General features: G+C 44.5%; 2 protein-coding genes and 1 long non-coding RNA gene across 5 annotated transcripts in view; 2 read left to right on the forward strand and 1 right to left on the reverse strand.

Moving 5' to 3' along the window:
- The window catches only part of BTBD1 (BTB domain containing 1), a 41,535-nt gene extending 32,626 nt beyond the window's left edge, over positions 1-8,909 (forward strand). Inside the window, exons 6-8 of the mRNA XM_040493516.1 lie at positions 4,656-4,743; positions 7,055-7,201; positions 7,693-8,909. Coding sequence (XP_040349450.1) covers positions 4,656-4,743; positions 7,055-7,201; positions 7,693-7,851 — 394 coding nt within the window. The 3' untranslated portion in view covers positions 7,852-8,909. The remainder of the gene's footprint in view (positions 1-4,655; positions 4,744-7,054; positions 7,202-7,692) is intronic.
- Positions 326-16,815, reverse strand: LOC121042323 (uncharacterized). The gene is made up of 2 exons (XR_005796111.1): positions 16,805-16,815; positions 326-744 (listed from the first exon to the last, which is right to left on the reverse strand). It is a non-coding gene; the product is annotated as an uncharacterized LOC121042323 (long non-coding RNA).
- CUNH15orf40 (chromosome unknown C15orf40 homolog) lies at positions 10,603-21,748 on the forward strand. Of its 3 annotated transcripts, none has more exons than XM_040493518.1 (4): positions 10,603-10,757; positions 11,496-11,622; positions 13,663-13,790; positions 20,757-21,748. In XM_040493518.1, exons 1-4 carry the CDS (start codon positions 10,644-10,646, stop codon positions 20,796-20,798), a joined length of 411 nt encoding a protein of 136 aa, XP_040349452.1. In that variant the 5' UTR covers positions 10,603-10,643; the 3' UTR covers positions 20,799-21,748. The 3 variants fall into 3 exon arrangements, with proteins under 3 accessions (XP_040349452.1, XP_040349454.1, XP_040349451.1); XM_040493520.1 differs by lacking the exon at positions 20,757-21,748 and adding an exon at positions 17,313-17,380; XM_040493517.1 differs by lacking the exon at positions 20,757-21,748 and adding an exon at positions 15,073-15,975.
- Positions 21,749-22,227: the final 479 nt, after the last annotated feature.

A 22,227-nucleotide genomic window follows, 5' to 3' on the forward strand; every position in this document is an offset into this window, starting at 1 on the left:
ATAGGCAAATATAAATTATCAAAATTGACTGAAGAAGAAAGCCTGAATAGACCAGTTACCAATGGAAGGAATTAAAAGTTATCAAAGAACTGTCCCTTCACAAGGTGGTTTTTACAGGTGAGTTTTATCAAACCTTCAAGGAACAGGTCCTTGAGCATTAAAAGAAGAAAATACTTCTTGGTTCATTATTGAAAGAAGCATAACCCTTATACAGGAGTTTGATAAAACAAGAAAGTTTCTAGATCAATCTCATTGATAGAGAAGAACAACTTCTACGTAAGGTATCAGTGTCTTAAATCTAGCAATACCTCAGAAAAATAATACCTGAGCAAACAGGGTTTATTTGAAGATTGAAAAAATGTATTAATATATATTCACCACAGCAGCAGATGAAAGAAGAAAAGCGATTTGATTGTTGCAGTAGATATCGGAAAGACTTGATAAAATTTCACCTTCATTCCAGATGTAACTACTAATAGACTAGGTCTAGAAGATCTTGAACGCGATTCACTGTTGAAACCTCAGGATAGGGATGCTGGCCAGCACCGTTGTACTTCAGCAGCATTCTTAGAATTCTGGGTGACGTCGTCATGAAGGATAAAGAAATTAGAGCCCTGAATATTGGAAGGGAAGAAGTCTTTTTCAGAATTTGCAGATGACATTATCTACATTAGTACCACTTTTCCCTTTCTTATAATAAAACATTTTGTGCTCCCTCTTTAGTAACCTGGTGAAATTCATAGACTGTATACCTCACGCGTTGTTTTTGGTCAACATAATGACCTAGCTCTAATGTAACGGAGCAGTAAACGTAATGGAGATGAAATAAAACCCGTCCTTCAGTACGTAGATGCTTGAGCAGGACACCAGGAGGCAGCCGGAAGCACCCGTGTGCGTGCCACACAGGCTGCCGGGGCAGGTGTGTTATGTTAATGTGTCAAAAAGCGTGAGCAGCGTTGCTGCCAATCATGTCATTTTTTTTAAAGGTTTCAAATAAAACAGTAAGGTCAATCCTGTTTGTTTAGTTTCCAGATTTGCAGCTCACCTGCTCACTAAAGCTTCTCTGTACTCCCAAATCAATACTTGCAGCGCTTCCTTATCACAGACCTGAGTTGCCCGGAGGTATGTTCCTATTTGAGGTCGCACAGTTGACCCCCTCCTGAGGAAACAGAGACAGCAGGGGGCAGCGCAGTGTAGAGCCAGACACTGGCCCTGGGGCTGTTTGGGCAGCTGACCCCTAACCCTGCACTTGTTGGGAGTGGCCTCAGGCGAGTCACTTAACACTTCTGAACTCCTGTTTTCTCTTTTGTAAAATAAGATGGAACCTCCGAGGATGAGTTGTTTGGGGGATTTAAGGTTACAACCCATGTGAGAGGGGGGTGTGTGGGTACGTGTGTACGCATGTTCCCCATAGGAGCAATGGTTTAGTATCTGTGGCAACTTTATAGAATATGATTACTACAAATAGAATTGACTGTATAATATTTCCTCTATTTATATGGTAGTAACATCTTGTAAAAGTCACTGAATATTAAAATTGCCATAAAAATTATTGGTTTGTGCTGAAACACTGTGCGATGCTGAAGACTCGGGGACCCTTGCTCTGCAAGGAGAACTGGGGGTTGAGTGTAATCCCTTAAGTCCTTCCTGTGCTCAGACGGAAGACACACACTGTCTGCAGGAGTAATCTTGCTTTATAACAATGCCGAAATCTGTAGTTTGTCAATAAAGTGGTTGACACTTAGGTTGAGCTCTTGTAGTTATAAACAAGTTTTTCACCTACATGAATTCCGACAGGACACTTGAAAATTGGCTGGGATTCTTTGTTTTCAGAGACCGTCCTGATCATTGCAGTAAATCTTGCTGCCACTGGAACCCCTGAGCCTCTGTGGGAAACAGAGCATGGTCTCCATGGGGCTGGGACTCTTTTTGAGAACAGTTGATCCATCCCGGTGACCTCAGGATCAGTAAAAATCTATTAGAACCAATAAAAGAGAATAGTGGCCATTTGTGAAATGTATATACAAATCCCAGTGATGGTCCTGTATGTCCTCACAATTCAGTTACAGAGACGGATGGATGGTGGTGAGGGTTGTCTAGCCATGTGAATGTTCTCAGTGCCACTAAATTGCACACTTAAAAATGGTTAAGATGTTACATTTTGTTACATATTTTGCCACAACAAAAAGATACAATTTAAACGTGTTTAGATTTTCAGTTACAATATTAAGTAAAAAAAAAAGACCTCACTTACAATGGTGACAACATAAAGGAACAGGAATAGATTCCGTAGGAAGCAGACAGAACAGCACCTTCATGGAGAACCGGAGAACCTTGCCCGTAGCCATTGTCTTGCCAAGCTAAGTGCGTGGACTGCAGCTGCCTACAGGAGTGACGTGCTCTTGGCAGGAAGCGTTGGCTTGGCCCAGTTACTCTAAAATTAAGCTGGAAGAGTAAATTTTCTCGTTTTAAAAGAGCAGTATGGATCCAATGTAAGACTACTGTAAAGTTAAAGTTCGTGCCGTATGGAACACTCTACAGAGTCCAGGAAGCAGACTGACCTAAATGAGCATAGAATATGAGGGGAGAAACTTAGAAGATGAGGAAAGGATCAACCACTGGGAAAATACAGTTTGATTCCCTGCTGATATCATCTGCCAATATTTGTATCCATTTATTTAATATTAAAAAAAAAGAACACGTGACTGATGCAGAGGAGATAGGCCTCTCTCCACTTGGCAGGGTCATAATACGACTACAGGTAATCCAAAGTTTTTGTGTCCACAGCCACCATGAAGTTAATAAGTAAATGACAAACAGGACACTTGCCATAATGGATAGTTACTGACAGAGCATAGCTATATAACGTGGTCTTTCAAATCCACATGAAAGAGATACTCAGCAGCAGAGAAAAATGGGGGAAGAACATGAGTATTTTATTAAAGAGAAAATCCAGTAGATGGTAAATATTCGAGCAAATGTTTTAACTCATTAATAATCCAAGAAAAAAGAATAGAATTTGTCAGTCATCAGTTTGTCAGTGGCACAAAGACATAGAAATACTCACAGTTGCTGAGCATCAGATAGAAACGATCTTCGTTCCCTGTGGGGTGAACACTTCCACCGGAAAGCAGTTTGATAACGTTTATCTAAAGCCTTAAGAACACGCCTTTCATTTTCCTCAGCAATTCTAAGAATTTATTCTCAGGACATAATTAAGGCTGCGCAAAGTGGTTTAGCTGCAAGATTGTTCCTCATGGCACTGTCACATGATAAAAACTGCAAATAACCTGGATTATCCAATAATGAGAAATCAGATCTAGTGGAGCAGTAGTAATCTTTTACCTTTTTAAATGAAAAAGAAGTATTTATACACATATATACAACTGAGATGATTTGTAAATAACATGTTCATAGAAAACAAGTCTATTTTCCCATTGCTAAAAAATAGAACTAAGTCTAAAAAGAGAAAGCACCAAAAGCAACATGGGATTTAGAGATGCTTTAAAATGTTCTGTATTTGATTAGCTGCATTTCTACTTTTTTTGCCCCTACAGAGAATATATTGCTTTTTTAAAATAAGGAAAAACTATATTATAAATGACATATTTAAAAAATGTTAAGGTGGTCTTCGCCCTGTGCTGGGAGTTTTAGCATAGTGGTGGGGGAGTGCGGGCCCTTTGGCCCACCACACTTCTTGCCCCAGGCAAGTTAATTTCTCTAAACCTCAGTTGCCTCCACTGTAAAGACCAGGGGTACAAACAACACTGTGTTAGTCTATCCAGCCATTACAATGATTCAAGGAAATAATTCATGTAAAAAGATGGCCGGGCAGCGCCCAGCACAGGAAGTACTCGGCGTGGCGGTAACAATATTGATCATCGAAGTTGCTGCTGAACATGTGGAGGGTGACTGCTTGATGTGACGGATTATCTCTGATTACATCTTTCCTGCTGTTTGTACTCTCGGTCAGTTTTCCTACATTGGTAAAGTGGAGCAAGATGGGTCTGTTTCTTAACTCCTAGACCAAACTGTTCCTGCTGATTGTTCTAGTATGAACCCTCATTCTGATCCATCTGTGTAAGTGAGGGCCTGGCCCCAGCCCTGCACCACCAGTGTTCTGTTACAGCAGCTTCCCTCACAACTCTTACCCCAACCTACGGTTGTTGACTGATCCCTTTGTTTACTTTTTTATTATTCATGTCCTCCTTTGGGCTCTAAGCGCAGTGTGGTGCCCAGTATTTAACTCTGACAGGCCCCTAGGAAGTATTCATAGAACTGGTACGTTGTTACAGATTGGACTTGCTGGGCTCTGGGCCTTTGTATCATGAAGATGTGCAGACATTTAGACTAAGACATCATTAAGATGGTCATTACAACAAAAGTGGGCATTTAGGTTAAATAATTTCCTTTGACTCTCAAAAATGTACAGTACAGAAAACAACTTCTACTTAAGTTCCCATTAAGTTAAAATTTTTTCTAGGAAGAGTTTTTTGGTAAGCAGATGACACTTCCAAGGATACCAAATTTATGACAGTTTTCCTTTTTATGAGCAAAATGTATTCCAGGTAGCACTTAAAAATTTTATAGGCCTTCAGACTATGAATACTTAATGAATTATGTATATTATTTTATATTTGGCTTCATTCTCTCAGGTTCACAGTTAATAGAAGAATCTCTATAGTCGGATTTGGTTTGTATGGATCTATCCACGGACCCACGGATTATCAAGTGAATATACAGGTACCGTTCTTCCTCACTGTTTATCGTCTTGAAATACAACAAATGTAATTTTATAGTAAGATCTCATTTTGACAAAGTCAAATTTCAGTGTAGTTCTCAAAGGCATCAGAAGGCCTAGAGAGTTCTGTCTTACAACCGATGAAAAGCAGTTTCGGAGAATCGGGACTCCTGGGGTCCTTCACAGAAGCAATAGCACACAAGGAGCCTCCCTTCTCCAGGAAACCCCTTCTGTCACTCCCTTCTGCTGCGCATTGACTGTCTAAAAACATCTGCAGGCTGTTTTTCCTGGCACTTTGAACTCTAGGGCTTGAAGCTGTCTAATTTTTCAAAACTACTGTGAACACCTTCTGATTTCCAGTTGTCTGACTATATACCCTGCCTTAGTCTTTAGATCTGTTCCACCTCAGCTCTTAATCGGGAAGAACGTTAAATACTCTCTCATTCCCTTCAGTAGGCCAGTATTCTCCCACTATTTTGAGAGTCCACCCCAGTTAGTAAAATTGTTTTTGAAACATGTCTGTGCTGGACTTGTATTTACAGGCTGTACATATACAATACTGTGCTTCTGTAGTAAAACACAAAGAATAGAAAAGGAAGTAAACAGTGTTTCAAACTTTTATCCGTAGAAAAACACTGCCTTCTCTAAAACGTTAATATTTTATTTATTTTAATGTTTTTATTTATTTTTGAGACAGAGAGAGACAGAGCATGAACGGGGAAGGGGCAGAGAGAGAGGGAGACACAGAATCGGAAGCAGGCTCCAGGCTCTGAGCGGTCAGTGCAGAGCCTGACACGGGGCTCGAACTCACAGACTGTGAGATCATGACCTGAGCTGAAGTCGGACGCTCAACCGACTGAGCCACCCAGGCGCCCCTAACATATTATTTTTAATAGCAAAAACCTTGGTGAACTTTGTGTTCAAATTTCATCATTAGCGGGGTGCCTGGGTGGCTCAGTCTGTTAAGTGTCCGGCTTTGGCTTAGGTCATGATCTCACAGTTCCTGAGTTGAAGCCCCGCATCAGGCTCTGTGCTGACAGCTCAGGGGGAGAGAGAGAAAATCCCAGGCAGGCTCCGTACCATAAGCGCCTGGCGCGGAGCTCGAACTCACAATCGTGAGATCATGACCTGAGCCACAACCAAGAGTTGGACACTTAACCGACTAAGCCCCCCAGGCGCCCCATTGCTGGAATTTTCTAATTTGATTTTTACAACAGCCTGAGGAAGAAGGCAAAGCAAGGTTTCCCCCAAAGTAAACAATAAAACTGCAGCTCAGAAGTGTAGCGGTTTGCCATGGATTAGATTTCCACAGCCAAATCCTGGGTCTCCCTACTTTATCCCAGGACACCACTGTGCTGTATTTTTTATTTAAGTTTTTTTTATTGAACTGTGATATACATGTAGAAAAGTGCACATATTTGTACATGGTGCATAAGGCTCGCTTCTCACAAGTGGAGTGCATTGTGTAGCCAGCAGCCGATCAAGGAACAGGCCGGTAGAGCGCCCCGGGAGCCCCCTTGTGGTCTTCTCCAGTCACTGTCCCTGCGGAGGTGATCTCTGCCCGGACCTGGCACAGCATTGATTGTTTTGGCCTATTTTACTGTTACTGTTTTTATCTAATGTATGTGAACAGACAGGTCTGTGAGCCTCTGCCTCTGCACGTGATGTTCCCTCGCATGGACCTCTGTGCCTTTGTACCTTTGTAACCCGGTAGGCCCTGGCTGGAGCTCTTCCAACTCTCCCTCCTTCCTGGCAAAATAAAATTCTCATCTTCTGCATTGCCCTTTTACTGCCAGTTCTGCATGCACTGTCGCTGGACACGTGTCTAGTGACTGGAAGCTCCTTGAGGGCGTGACCCTCAGTGTCTGGCACAGATTATGGAACTAAATTGAAAAAATGGGCTTTTCACATTTTTAATATCTGCATACCTGAATACTGCATTTCAGGTCATCTTAATTTCAGTAAATAACATTTAGACATAGGAAACGCTATGGGAATTTCCTAGCAGCAAGACACAGGCTAGCAAGGAGGAGAGGCCTGTTTTCCTCAGGTATCTAAAATCCAGGTGTTCTAAAAACCAGTTCCCCGGGTTGGTGTCTCCTGGGCAAGCCCCTGTGTCCTGCAGCCGAGTCGCGGTTAGCTGGCATTCCACCCCGCCCCCCACCCCGCACGCGTGTTCCAGCCGTCTCTGGTGGTTAGAGAGAAGTAGACAAGACTTACACTCCGCTGTTCCTAAGGGCTCCGTGGGCTTTTCTGTGAAACTTTGCTTCAGTTGATTTCGCTTAAGTGTAACTTGTCTTTGAAAAATTACAGATCATTGAATATGAAAAAAAACAAACCCTGGGACAGAATGATACTGGATTCAGTTGTGATGGGACTGCTAACACATTCAGGGTCATGTTCAAAGAACCTATAGAGATCCTGCCCAATGTGTGCTACACAGCATGCGCCACACTCAAAGTAAGAGCCTTCCGGAATGTTCTCAATGGTGAACTGGTGGGTTTCCTCTCCCATGTTACAGAGAGTGTGTTCTCCATAGAAACGGAGAGTCACAGACAATAAAGCCTTCAGGAAGAAGGGAAAGAAGGAAGCTGGGAGCCGAAATATTCCACTGCTTGCAGAAAAGAAGTGCCTGTCAGCATGGCTCTGCTCTGACATGGTTCTTTATAAGCAGTAGCCCTTTGCTTGAGTAGGAGATTGAATGTTTGACAGAAGATAAAATAATTATTTTCTAAAAACCATTTCCCTGTTCTATAAAAGCGGAGTTCTACGTTGTTTTTAATCATTAACTAGTTTTGTAGCAAAAATTCCATTTTTCATGAAGTGACAGCATAAAATTTCATACAAGAACAGTAATGAAATATAATAGATCATTAACCTAATTAAAACACCACATTAAACTGAGTATTTATTAAATGAAAACTACTAACGAACCTTTTGTTCTCATTTAGGGCCCAGATTCCCACTATGGCACGAAAGGATTGAAGAAAGTTGTGCATGAGGCACCTGCTGCTGGCAAGACAGTGTTTTTCTTCTTTAGTTCCCCAGGCAATAATAACGGCACTTCGATAGAAGATGGACAGATCCCAGAAATCATATTTTATACATAATCCAGCATTCTGATACATCTTGGCTACAGAGTGCCATACAGTCTAGTCTCAAAGGCCTATAAAACTGGCCACAAAAAATAGTCTGAATGTCATGAATATTTATAATTGTGAGATAAGAAACATTTTGGTTTCTTAGAGGAGATGAACAATATTGATTTAAATCTCTGCATGGTTTCAAAGCAGATTTTCCTTTTTCTTATAACCTTAGGGAAAAAGAGAACTGGGTGTAACCTTAAAACAGCTGTTTCAGCCTTATCTTGTATAATTTCATAGATGAGCTGACTCATGGTCTTTCCACAGTTTTATAATTGAAAGATTCTTGTTTTAGACAGATGGTTGTGTTGTTGTTTTAACTGTTGTGAGGGTTAGATGAGATGGACTTCTAGGCTTATCTATTTTGAAGATTACATGAGAGGAGACGGGTCAGTATTCCTACAGAATTCCTATTAATTCAAATAACTGATTTCAGAAAATTAAGAAAACTGACCTTATATTTGGAGTTTTGAAATATCCGGTTGTTAGCATTCATAATATTTCTAGAAGCAGGTCTAATAAATGCCCAAGAACATTTTCAATGCATTTACAAAAAAGGATATTTTATAATAGTATAGTCATGTGTTACATAGTACAGCTTTAAACTATAAATGGAGTTGGTACAAATTCACAATAATGTGATATAAACAGAGGATCTAAAGGTATAGTCTAGGACTGGATTCTTTATCACTAAGGTGCACCACTGCACTTGCTGGTAGCTGTCCGGGGAATGGTCCTGAGGATGCCCGAGACTGAGATGGTGACTGGCTACACGGGCATCAGTTCCACATTGTGGCGATCGTCTAACACAACAGGAAACTGAATAAAATACTAACCTTTCTGACAACTACTTTGACATTTTAAAGATCTCCAGCAGCATCACTCCTGCTGAAAAGTGTACTTTCTGTCACCGACACAGTTCTACCCAGGAAGTAAGATGTTTCATGTTTATACCTCCTTCATGTCACAGGTTATAGCCGTTTTGGGAGGGGATAGGAAGTATACCTGGCAGAATAACATTTATATACTTTTTTATAAAGCAAAATTTTTATATAAATAACCTCTTTTTCCCTTGAAAACGATTATCTTGTTAAAAAAAAAAAAACCCTATGTGTAATTAAGATCTATCACATAGTTTGGGAAGATGGTTAAAAAAAATCACAATTCTTTAAGTAACAGCTTAAAAAGAATTTTTTCTAAATAGTAATTGGGACAAAAAATTTCATTTAAAATAGGACTTCATTTTATATTTTCAAGGAGGTAGTGATGTGTGTCGGTGGCAGAGGTCTCAAAATCTCAAACATGATCATATGGACATAAACCTCAGTTAACTGGAATATCTATGGAATGTGTCGTCGTGGTTAATTACAGATTAACTGGCAGGCACATTAACCAGCTGTAGTAACCATTATGGAAAGTACTTCCACCTCAAAGTGTGGAATAGGTAAGTAAGTTCATGGTTTTTGACATTAGAGGCATTTCAAGGGCTTTTCGAGTACGTTGCACTGAACAAGGATTGTAACCGAAGGTGCCACAGAACGTACAAGAACCGGAACTGTTTACGGATCTGGGACATCCCCTGGAATTTTTAAAAAGTAAATATTATCCTTGTATTTATTTTTTGGTCCTTTGTCTTCTTCTTCCGAAAGTTGAGTGTAACCGCGTTCTGGAACAAGGTTTCTAGTTAATTGAGGTTTTAACGTTATTTGTAAGGAATGGAGGTATTTATTGCAGCACAAAATACGAGCGCCTTGCCGCTGCCTTAAAGCAACGCGTCGGAACCGCAGCAATGACCGCTGTTGCCTCTGTGCTTCTTGGACCTTTTTTACTGGCCTCAGGGTTTTCTCGCCTGTTCTAATCTCGGGAGGGGGAGAAGGAAGACTTGTCGTGTGAGGACTGAGTCCCCACTGGGTAGTACCGCTAGCCCCTACCAGAGTGATTCCCGTGTGCCAGGCTCTGCGCTGAGTCCCTGCCACACGTTCTCACTTGTGTCTCGCGTCAGGCTGCGGTAAGTACTAACACCCACTTCACAGGCGGGGAAATGTCACATTTAACAAGGTCGGTAAGGGGGGGAGGCAGGATGAAAAGCCAGGTCTCTCCCTCCCGAATATCCGTGCCCTGACCCGCCGTGAGCTCGCTGTCCCACTGCCGTCTGGCATGTCAGCCGCAGGTCCCGCGCCTCGTCCACGGGCCACGCTGCAGCCCGCGGTCTTTCTCAAACACCACGGGTTGGACCGCGCCAGTCCTGCCTCTGCCCACTTCTCCGGTCTCGTCTCGCACATCCCACACCAGAATGTGATTTCCTCGCCCCTGACACGGTGGAATCCTCAGCGCCCGGCACGAGGCAGGTGCTCCATCGGCACGTGGGATACACCCCAGGGCTGAGGCCGCACGAGGCTCCACGTCCACCTGTGGGCCATGGGAAGCAGCGTCCGCATGGTGGTGGCAGCGGGAGCCACAAGACACCTGCCTGCCTCTCACTGCGATCCTTTATTCTTGGGAGGAAAGAGAGGAGCAGAGTAACACAGCCTACCTACCTGCTGCGTGTGCGGAGCCGCAGGGGGGTGGGGGGCGGGATCCTGGTCTCCGTCTCCAGGGCTACTTTCCAGGATGAGGGGTCGTGCTCCCTCCGGCCGGGAGGGGTCGCCCTCGGGCCGGAGCAGAGGCGCTGGCCTGTGGGGTCGCTTCCGCCGGCCGCGCGCGCAGGCGCGGAGCGCTCTTCCGGCGCCGCTCTGCCTCCGCCCGGCTTCCCCGCGGGGATGCTGCGGCTGGGCCGCGGGCTGAGGCGCCTCGGGTCGGGACGCGGGGCTGGAGACTCCGGCCGGCTCCCTTTAAGTGCGGAGATGCCCAAGAAAGCTGGTGCGACGAGCAAGGCCAGTGGCAAGCCCCGTGGCAGGGGAGGGTGGGCGGCGCGTGGGAGAGAGGCGGGCCCCGCGGGTGGGCGAGGGTCGCCGGCAGCTCGCGGCTCCCCGAGACCCGTCTGCCGTCTCTGAGGCCGGGTCCCCGCGCTCCCAGGGGGCCCGCCCCTCACGCAGGCTAGGCGCCCCCGCGGTCCCCGCACGGCCTGCGCCACCCGGCGTGGGAGGCTCGCGGCGGCGCCCCCGGCCCGACCGCCCTCCGCTCTGGGTCCCGGGCGGCGGGGGCTGAGCTCCTGGCGGGCACGCACCTGCTGCCCCGGTCCAGGCATGGGAGGCTCTGCTAGAGAGCTACCTCCGTCGTCCCTTCCTCTCTCCCCAATACACACACGCTTCCGGCCTAGTTGCTCGCGGACGGTCCTCACCTCGGGCTGCAGGGGATGCAGAGATGAGTAGTAAGTGGTGTCTGCGCCTGGAGAACGGGGGATACAGCGCAGACGGTAGGAACCAGCGCTCAGGTGTGGAAGCCAGAGTCCCGGCCCCCCAAGGCAGCAACAAAACACTCCGTTGGGTTGATTGGAGGGCTTCGTGGAAGAATTGACTTGGAATGCTTGGAAAACCTTTCCGGGTGGCCAGAAATCCCTGGACACGAGTCATTCGTCTTGGTTAAGGGTGAAAGGGAGTAGAGGAAGGATCAGATGTGCGGAAACATATTTTATAGCTTGTAAAGTTGTAGTGTGGTTGTTGTCGTTTTAGGGTAAAAGCCAGACCAAGGAGCCAGAGACACCACTTCCTCCCTTAGGTCCTGTGGCAGTTGATCCTAAAGGTTGTGTCACCGTAGCCATCCATGCCAAACCTGGTTCCAAACAAAACGCTGTAACAGGTACATCTGGCCCCGGGGGTGGGGGTCACGAAGGGGCTGGGGCGGGGGGGGGGTTCTCCTCCATCCTCCCTTTGCCTTGGTTAGCGGAAAGTTGGTCTGTACAGTCAGGGTTTTCATATTCGTGATTGGAGGCTTCTCCGTTTTAAGATTCTAGATTCTAATGTAAAAGTGTAAGTAAATCCAGTGTCAAAAGTGAATATATGATATTTGCAGCATACCAAGTGAGATGAACTATTGTGTATTTTCTTTTTTTTTTAATACGGTATTTTGAAAAGGACACACGCGGAAACATGTGCAGCGTAGAATTACTGTGTTTGTCCTGTTTCAAAACTGGAGACATTAGCCAGAGAAAGAAAGAAGAGACATTTTGGTCGAGTTTAATGACCATTGGTCCAAGGAGGAAGAGAAAACCTGGTGTCTGAGAGTCCTGATCATCAGCTCCTGTGTAGACTTGTTTTAAAACAATAAAGAGCTTTTCTGGGCCCAGTTCTTTTCATCTATGGGAGGAGATACTGGACTAGGAAGCTTTCAGGCTATTCCCTGGAGCCCAAAAGGTGCCTCAGGGGTGTTTTAGGTGGACAAGGGGAGGTCAGCAGGCAGCTATGTTTACGTTTATTTTAAATGCTGGGAGCCCAGGGGAACTTCTGTGGGTGCAGAGCCGGGGAGGCGGGGAAGGGCTGTATTCCGAATGAGAAGTCTGAAAACTATTGATCTGAATTATTTTGAAGGTCTTTTTTTTTTACCTCTAAAGCTCCTTCTTTTTTGTTTTTTTTGTTTTGTTTTGTTTTGTTTTTACACTTTGAAAACAAGACCTCAGAATTGGGATACTAGGCTGTGGTTTGTGCTGGTGGCCGTGTTAGTCTGGCTGTGCATGGGCCGCACCCACCAGGCTCTGCCTTTTCTGAATAGTTGTTGTGGACCCTGTCTCGTGTCAGCATACCATGTTTCATCGCGTCTGAGATGCCATCAGCTAGAAGGTACACAGGTATTTTGTGTACCAGCAAGACAAAATCCGTACAAACACTTGATTTTCCGTCCGTTGTGAGATGTGTCTGGGTTTGAAAGGTACTGACGCAGCGCACGGTGGAATTAGATTTGGTGACAGGCCAGGAGGCGGGCTGTTGTACGAGATTCTGTGGCCGTGTGGTTGACACAGGCAAGGTGTAAGCATGTGAGAACGCCTGAGAATCCGTACGTCGGGGACCAGGTTGAGCCCACTTGAGAACTACTGTGAGAACTCCGCTCTCGGAAGGACAGTGGAGGGCTGCAGGCGGGCCGCTCTTTATAGAGGCTGTACTGATGGGGGTCACGGCCACTGTGCAGACTGGCCCTGGAGTTCAAAGCATGTAGCCAAACGACTTTTGAGTTACAGCATCACTTTATCACCGGGTGACCTTGGGCACATCTTGACTTCGGTTTCCTCGTTTGTAAACTGGAGATAATAATAGTATGAATATCTTCTTCGTGAGGTTCTTATGAGGATTAAACAAGTTAATATCTGTGAAGTCCCTAAAACACGTGTGCCCTCAAGTTACCGTGCGCAAGTGCTGTGTAAATGTTTAAATGTTGCACCTTAAAGACATGAAACAGGCATTTCACGCGAGCTGAACCAGGCCAGTCCTCTCCTTTCCTGAGCCCCGAACAACCCTTGTCCAGTGCAGTGAGCTGCCTCCGTCCCGCTTCCTTTGTGACACTGCTGACCCAGCTCCTGACCTTGCCTTGGGGTTCGTCCTGCCACCCCACGCAGTTTCCAGTAGCCTACATCCAGGACACTGCCCAGGTTCTGAGCTTCTCTTGATCAGCAGGATGGGGCTAGATGTAGACTTTCTGTGGCTTTCTTTCCTGAAGTGGTGACGGCTTATTTTATCATATTTGTGTTCCCTAAAGCTTGAGTAGTTTGCTCGTTCATTTCTTCGTGCAATAGTTATTCATTGGAAACCTACTATGTGCCAGGTGAATGCAAACTCTTTTACAAAATAGCTTCACCTCCTGAAGAAAAACAACTCCTTAAGGGTCAAGTCCACACTGATCTCATTCCAGACTTGACACCTGAAGCTGTGAGTGTGGCCATTGCTGCGCCTCCGTCGGAAGGAGAGGCTAATGCCGAGCTCTGTCGCTATCTTTCCAAGGTCTTAGAACTCCGCAAGAGCGATGTGGTTTTGGAGAAGGTAGGTCTCTCTCTCAAAACAGTTTGATTATTACATGTCAGATATTATTATGTTAATGCTGATTTTTCTTTTCCAAATCATTGAAAAAACTCCCATTCATTTCATCACGAAAATATGTGAATTCTGTTTAGTTTCCTCCATTCCTGCTGCCTCAGCCCTTACTCAGAGTGACCACGCTCTGTATGTCTAGTCCTTAGTTGCCACCATCTCGAGCATTTCCCTCTTTCCACATGTTTTCCTGTATCTGCTGGCAGATTGGTTTTGTCTCTTCTTTCGTCATCATTCTAAAAATCTGAAAGGGTTCCTGTTGCTTATCGTCTCCATTAGCGAGTCTGTCAGGTGTTTCTGGTCTCCCCACGTTATCCTTGCTCCCTGGAAAAGCTGATTAGGAAGAGAGGCCAGATGAAGTTATTCACACAACGGGTCTGCTCTAGGGGTAGATATCAAAATCACCTGGCATTGATTTCTAAAACACAGGTTCCTGGACATCTCTAGACTTACTGAAATAGACTTGGCAGGAGTAAGACCCAACCACGTTTATGTTTCTTAAAGCTCAGTTTGTTTTCTCGTGATACACTCTCTAGATCTAGGTCCCAGTTGGCATTCAGAGTTCTTGGTTAATAGGCTGCATCTGAAAATTCTCCCATCAGGCCACTACCCTCGATACATCCCCCTTGTGTTGCAGGAAACTCCTGACTCTCTGCCACTGCCCTGACATCTGCCTGAAGGGGACTTCCCACTCCTCTGCGAGTCCAACTTCTACCCCTAGAGATAATCCCTGCTCACATTTTACCCTCTTTAAAAGATGTTTCAAAACGAGTATTATAGCATTTGCTTTTCGTTTGGAGTTTTCAGAAATGTGGAACAGAGAGAACAATTTGTTTGGAATTATTTTTACACAAAGTTTATATAAAATTGCAATATTCGCTTTGGTAATTTAAAAAATAATTTTAACTTTTAATTTCGACAAAGAAGTTATTTAAAAACAGAGCATTCTACATCTGGACTCTATTCATTTTGAAATTGTAATGCCAATTCTTATGATTACAGAAATTGATACTTGAATGTAAAATCCCTAGGTCTAGAGTGCAAAAATTGGTAGGAAGGTGGAATCTGAGCTAATCTGTGTTGAAATCAGAAATGACCGGGGGAAAGCGATGGCTAAGCTGTCAGGACAGCCCCAGGCCACCACGCTGGCCCCATGAGGACACTGCCATGACGGGTGCCTCTGAGGTCTGCTGTCTCGGGGTTATCCTGACACCATTTTCTCCTTTTGGTCCAGGGTGGTAAATCTCGTGAGAAAGTGGTGAAGCTTTTGGCCTCCACAACTCCAGAAGAGATCTTGGAGAAATTAAAGCAGCAAGTGGAAAAGAAATAAAAGCCAGTTTTGAGAAAAACACACCCTTGGAAAGCTTTTTTTATTGCTATTAATGGAGAGGCTGTTAACTAAGAAAATATATTTCAGTGCACAGAAGAACATGGAAAAAATACATGTTTAACAACAGAACGCAAGAAATAGGAATTTAAAAGTACTCTACGTTCAATATAGGTTCTAAAATCCCTGACCCCAGCTTGGAGTATGTTACTCTGATTTCGTGGCATCACAAAATAAGAGAGCTGGAAAAGTTGTTTAAGATGACCTCACTCAGTCCGTTTCGTTCTGTGATGGGGGTTCGGATGTCCCGAAGTTGAGAGAGTTCTTCGGGATCTCATGGCGCAGGGTGGCAGCTGGAACCCGATCCCTGGACTCCTGGTTGGATGCAGTTCATCGTGATTGTGAGTTAAAGTGCTATTTCTGCAGCCACCTCAGGGTTCCGAGGATCGCCTTCAGGTCCAGCTCACAGGTGACAGAAGAAAACCTGTCACACTGCTTTGTGCTCTTAGTTTGTATTTTAAAAGGCATATCTAAATACGAAAATGTTTTCTGTGTCTTTTTAAAACTCTGTGGAGCATTTTGTGAAAAAGTAAACAAGAACAATTAAGACTTGTAATTTCGGGGAAGTCACTGACTTTTCGTCCACCTTGGATGCTAGCTGCAGTCTTCAAATCTGGTATTTCTGAAGACTCTCCAGAGAGCCTTAAGAGAGGAGGACCTGGCAGCTATTCTCAGTATTGGTAAAGGCCTGTCAGAAATCATATGTATATTCGAGCTTCAAAAGCGAGTAATAAAGATCTTGATTTTAAATCTCCAATGCAAATTATAGTGATTTGGTAAAGGTACATAATTTCATTACCTTTGCCGATCAGAACCAAAGCAGTTGTGTGCTTTTGTCCAAGTACCTGAGAAAATGTACGGGGAAACTAAAATCTTTTTTTTTTTTTTTTTAATTTTTTTTTTTCAACGTTTATTTATTTTTGGGACAGAGAGAGACAGAGCATGAACAGGGGAGGGGCAGAGAGAGAGGGAGACACAGAATCAGAAACAGGCTCCAGACTCTGAGCCATCAGCCCAGAGCCTGACGCGGGGCTCGAACTCACGGACCGCGAGATCGTGACCTGGCTGAAGTCGGACGCTTAACCGACTGCACCACCCAGGCGCCCCCAAAAATCTTTAAAAATACAAATTCCACAAAGAAGGAACAATAATAAAAATTGTTGATGGTGAAAGGGCTGGGAAACAGTCATCTGGTCAACTCTTATTCTATGGATAGGAACCAAGGAGAAGGTCACGGTCAGTATTAATGGCAGAGCATGGGTCCCACTCCACGGCCTTCTTTTCTAAGCCATTATGTCATACTGCCTCCAGATGTGTCTCCCTTGGACCTGGTCTTGGCTTAAGAACAAGTAGCAGAAACCCAACTCCAGCCGGTTTACGCGATAAAGATTCACTGGCCTGATACCTGGCAAGTCCAGAGGCAGCAGCTCAGTGTCATCATAAAGGACCCACTGCAGCTGACAGCGCCTGCTTCGGCCTCGTGCCCACTTGGAGGCAAAAAGGCAGCAGCCCTAGGCCTCACGTCCGCATACCGCCCTCCCCACCCCCACCCCCCGCCGCCGGCAGGAAAAGACGCCACTCGGAAGAGCGGGCTCCCGCTCGGCTTCCCCCCACTCCTTGGTGGTTGGGGTGGGGGAGAACCAGAGGATGGGGTGGCACCCTCGTGGTGTTTCAGGTTCCAAACACATAGGTGGTTCCTTAACCGTAGTGCAGAATATAAATGTAAAAACCCACCGGGGCCCCACTACAGAATTTTCAAATGCGTGTGACTAGGGCCTAAAAATTTTAAGAAGCTAGATTTGCAGTTTATGTCCAAGAGGTGGCACCATAATGCAGCGGCAGAAAGCCGCTTCGTAATCTGAAGTGAGCAGTGCGAGTAGGAAGTCTCTGTAGTGCCCGCCAGTGTCCCACACTCTTCTGTCTGGTCTGGGAGACATTTCTTAGGCTTATCCCCTCATTCCCTGAGTTCAGTTCAGGCCAGGGTGTGTGAACTGCCCTCTACTCGGCTGGGTACTTAGGAGTCTGGCTCAGTGCTTTAGTGGAGTCAGCATGGTCTTAAGTGTCTCCCTTAATTCTGCCGCTTTCAGAAATCCCATTTAGTTGGTGATTGAAAATGGAATTGGGCTGGAAAATTAGCAAGGAATTCATTTCGAAACAAGATGCCAATTTATTAATTTGAGTGAAGAACACACCTGCCAAACAGACTGTATAGTGGGATCCTCCAGCGAGAACATTCTGTCACTTTGGGAAGTCTCTTGACGAAGCCAGTCAGCATCTGAAGAGTGCTTGGAGAGCCTGGGATCAGAACCAGGGGAGGGAGGAGGGGCGGAGCAGGGAGCTCTGACCATCTGCGATAGACCCGTTCTGTCTCCTCAGCCCCTCTCCTGGGACAACTCTGGACACTGATGCTCCCTTTTTCCAGGCTCTGAGAAGACCACCTACTTCTGCCCACGTGGGCTGTCCTCAGACAATCCTCAGAATTCAACTGATACGGTTTTCAGCATTTTCTAATCCTTTTCTAGGTGTGTGCCACAGGATGCATCTAGTCCCCTTGCTGTTAGAGTCAGCGGGGGAGAACCCCAAACTTGGCAGCAGTTTGTATAGACTCTGTGGTCATTTCTACATGAAACTTCTCCACGATGTGGCTTTATTGTCACAGTGGCTTTCACATGGTTTCAGAGCCTTCTGTTTCTCTAGAGATACCTGGGTGGGTCGGAGAGCTGTGGAGAATAAGGGAGGGAGTCACGTCAACGGGACTCCAAACCTTTAGCCCTCTTCCAAAGCTGTGCTGTCAGTGTGGCGGCTGCTAGGCACATGTGGTTACTGAGCACTTGAAATGTGGCTGATCAGTTTTTTTTTGAATGAAAGCATCATGGAAATAAAGGCCACGTTGGAAACACAAGGTTGAAAATACGGCATAGAATTTGGGGGGCAGGATAGAAGGAGGTGAGCAAAGAAAGGAAAATGTCAGATCTAGAAGTCAGGAAGGGGCAGTCAACAGACATAACTGGGGTCCTGGAAAAGAACCCCCCCCCCCAAATTGGAGCAGAACAAAGATTTCAAGATAAAATGAAGAAAATATTGAAAAAATAAAATATGAATTTAAGGAATAAAAGGTGCAGTGTCCCAGGGGAAATACGGACAAATGGTTGACAAGGAGATACAACCTAGTAAAGTTCTCTGACTTCAAAAACAAAAAAGCCTACGGCCATCTAGACAAAAAGTTGAAGGCCTAGGAAGGGAGGGGGGAGACACACACATGTACACTCCCATTGCTAACGGGAATGTGAATTGCTACAGTGTTTTAGAAAATGTGGCACTTACTAAAAATACAGGTGTTTTAATCTAATAATCCTACTTTTTGAGAATGCCTCATAGAACACAAAAAATGCCAGAGTATATGGGCAAAAAAAGGGTAACAATCTAAGTGTCTGCCTGTAGGAGACTCATCATATAATCAACAGCAAATCCATACTGTAGAGTATTATGCTATTAAAATTAGCTTTTAATCTATAGTTACTGACCTGGAGCGATGTCTATGTTGCATGAACAAAGAATAATGTACGTGTCTGTGTGTGTGTGTGTATATGTGTGTGTGCACGCACGCACACACACACACACACACACACACATATATAATCTGTAATAAAGGAAAAATACATATCTAATTTATATATATTTGGGTGGGCATGATAAAAGAGAAGTGTACACAACAGGCCATGACCGCTGGGTGAGCGCAGATCCTTCCTAGGTGTAGTGTTTCACTTTTTTATAACATTTATTATTTTGTATACACACCGAACATATATATTGAAAGAAATTTTTAAATGAGAAAAACAGACTCAAATGAAAAAGCTCCAGCCTTTAGCAATGAGAGCAGCTTCATTTATGTAATTCAGAGCAAGGCGGGAGGGCCTTAGGGAGCTCAAGGCACGGGTGGTGGAAAAAACCATGAGATCATCATCACATCAGCCCTGAAGCTGTCTCAAGAGAAGCTGCTGAAACTCGGAGAAAATCTAGCTGGTAATCGATACATAGGGCTCTGTGGGCCCTTAGGGACAGGAATGAAAACACCAACCGAATTAGCCTGCCAGCCCATGGAGACGTTGGCGAAGGACCTGCGAGCTACACCTCTTGCACCCACGTCGGCCCAGAGGTGCCCCACACCCCACTACTACTTCTGGAGGCACACAGCCGACACGGACTCACAACCTGCAATGTGCCCAGCCCCATGATGCATAGCGTGGAAGTGCTTTCACTTAGTCCTGCGAGGGGGCAGTCCGATGACATGTTAGCCGTTTTGATGGAAGACGTCCTCATCACTAACCTGCTTCTCCCATACTGTCCCGTAAATCTAAAGATCTGGGGTGGTATTACCCACATCTCTTTTCCACTTTTCTGCACTGAGGGCACTGATAACCAGCTCCCCAGATCACTGCGCCTTGTGGCTTCGACAGTGTTCCAGGGGCTGAAGCTAATTCCTCTTCATCTCTGGCACATTCCTGATACCATGTAGCCTTATTGATGAGACCCATGCGGCCAGCGTGACCCGGGGCCGTTCTCTCCCAGAATGTCCACGGGCTCAAGGATCTCTGTCAGTGTCCCTATTTTCCTCAAAAGCTGGTCCTAGTAGAGGTCTAGACTTCTGGAAAGGAGGAAGGACTTGCTCAAGTCTACCGTGGAGTCCAGTGGTATAATCTATTTGAATCTAGTTGTTTATTTGGCTCTGTAATTAGGAGCCAGGAGAAATCTTGGTTTAGGTAATTCAGAATACAGAGAATATATGTGAATTCTGAAGTAGTAATCTAAAAACTAACATCACGAACTCCTACCAATGTCAAGAGTATTTACTCCTGTTGGCCTTAATTCATTCTAAATTAAAAGCGAGAGGACTGTAAAAGCACACATTTCTAAATTCATAAATAGAGGAAAGACACTGAGGGACCCATATAATTAGGTTTTTCACACAGAATTAGCCAAAGCCTATTTAGTATTTCAAAATCCTTATCTATCTCAAATATGCTTCTTTGGTCAAAATACAAGATACTGAAAGAAATCCCAAGTAAGGTTTTCAGTGAATGGTTTGTGATAACTCAATTTGTCTAACATTACCAAAGGAAGCACTTTCACAAGTAATCTTTCCAACTGATTGAAGTTATTAAGTGGTACAAGTTGCCTCAAGCTGGGAGTATATTTCCCACATTTCCTAATAAAAAAAAAAAAAATTCCCTTTCACTATAAACAGTGCTAATTAAAAGAAGTCAAAGGCCAGGGGTACAGATTTCCATACACAGCCAAATCTTGTTTGGGTTAAATGAATCAAACCGGAATAGGTCTGGGAAAATTTTAAAGGTGTTAAAATAACTGTATTTGTTTTAGAAACAAAGTGTAGGGCTTTTATTAGAGTTCAGAATTATGATATCAATAATCTTCAGGGCCAAAAATCATTTCCTTCCATTTTAGTATTCTAAACTTAAAACTGACATTTCATTACTCTTAATTCTGTCACAGAGTTCTGTGTTTTCCTTTAGGCGAATCAATTACAAAGGGAAAAATTACATCCTGTCTGTTGAACATTATAAGGAAGGCAGCTTTGAAATCCAAAACCATGCTAGAAGTCTCACCAGATCTCTTTTTCCTATCTGGTTTCAAGAACTCAAACTGTACTCGGAGCTGTGACCGATGGTTATTAGTACTCTGGATAACCTCAAATCCCTCTAGCACTCAAGAAAGAAAATAAAAACAACCCCTCCATCTCAAGTCTCCAGCAAGCTGGTCTCAGTCAGTATTAACCTGATGTGCTTCCATCATCTGCATTCGACATTTTAAAATCAGGGATTTCCAAATAGCAAATGCTACTAATTTTTAGCTTAATGTTTATATACATTTGATATTTGAAATTTGTTATTTTCTGAAGCATGTAATTTCTTCTTTTGCTAGTTCGTGTATTAATTCACATAAGAATCACAAGTCTTCACTCGCAGTGTCTCCTGCTCTTCCCCCATCTTCTGTCAGTTACTCCACATGCTTCACAGCCGTGCTGTGATTCACCACTCACCACGTCCTTCCCTCCCGTTGACGGAACGAACGTTTATGCGGCACCGGTTACGTACCGCTGGGGGTGTAATGGTCACAAGCTCTCATTTCTACCTTAAGCCCTTGTATGTTTGCTCACTTCTTCTCACGATCACCCTGTGAAGAGTAGCAGGGTGAGTGTTCTCCTTATCCTGACAGGGAAGCAAATAAGCTCCAAGTGTAAGTGATTTTCTCAAGGTCACACACCTTGTGAGAACAGGACTGGAAGCCAGGACTCCTTATGCTAATGCTAGATGCTGTCAACAACAGACGGTCTATTCGAGATTAATTCCATTTGACACGATTTTAATTCTTCTCACTCTTAAATTATCCTTTTTTAAATGTTACTTTCAGTCTCTCCCACATGAAGCAGAAACCGTGTCTATTATTTCCTCTCAGTTTTAAGCATATAGGGGACAGGCTAATGGTGACTGCTGTTTAAAAAAAAAAGAAAAAAACCCACCACCATATAGGCTACTCTAGCAGAATGCAGAAATAACTCGCGTTAAAAGGACTCCTGTTTTCAAGCAGGGCTGAGTCTCAGGCCATCTGTGATCTTACCGTACTAGGATTAAGAGATTTAAATACTATTAGAAAATAACCTTTCCTTTGAGCTTCCTGAGACCCATCCCTCACTCCAGCCCTGCCCCGTGGGCCCATCGGTCTCCCTGATTAGGGCCAGGAGCCGGTACGGCAGAGATCCTGTTGTAAAGCTGTGGCCAGTTACTATCCGGGTGAGTCAGTGCCTGTGCTTTATCAGTTGACAGATATTTTTAATAACCCATCTGCCTTCAGACAGGATCTTGGGGGTGCTGTGAGGCTATCCTTAACTCTCTAGGCTAAGTATCTGTGGTATCCAGATAAAGCTGTAACAGCACTGTGCCTATTGATGTAATTAGAGGGGTACAGGGAAAACCCTTATTGCTA

This window comes from Herpailurus yagouaroundi, unplaced genomic scaffold, assembly GCF_014898765.1.
Source record: "Herpailurus yagouaroundi ecotype Mexico unplaced genomic scaffold, PumYag 185, whole genome shotgun sequence".
In the NCBI taxonomy this organism is placed as follows: Eukaryota; Metazoa; Chordata; class Mammalia; order Carnivora; family Felidae; genus Herpailurus; species Herpailurus yagouaroundi.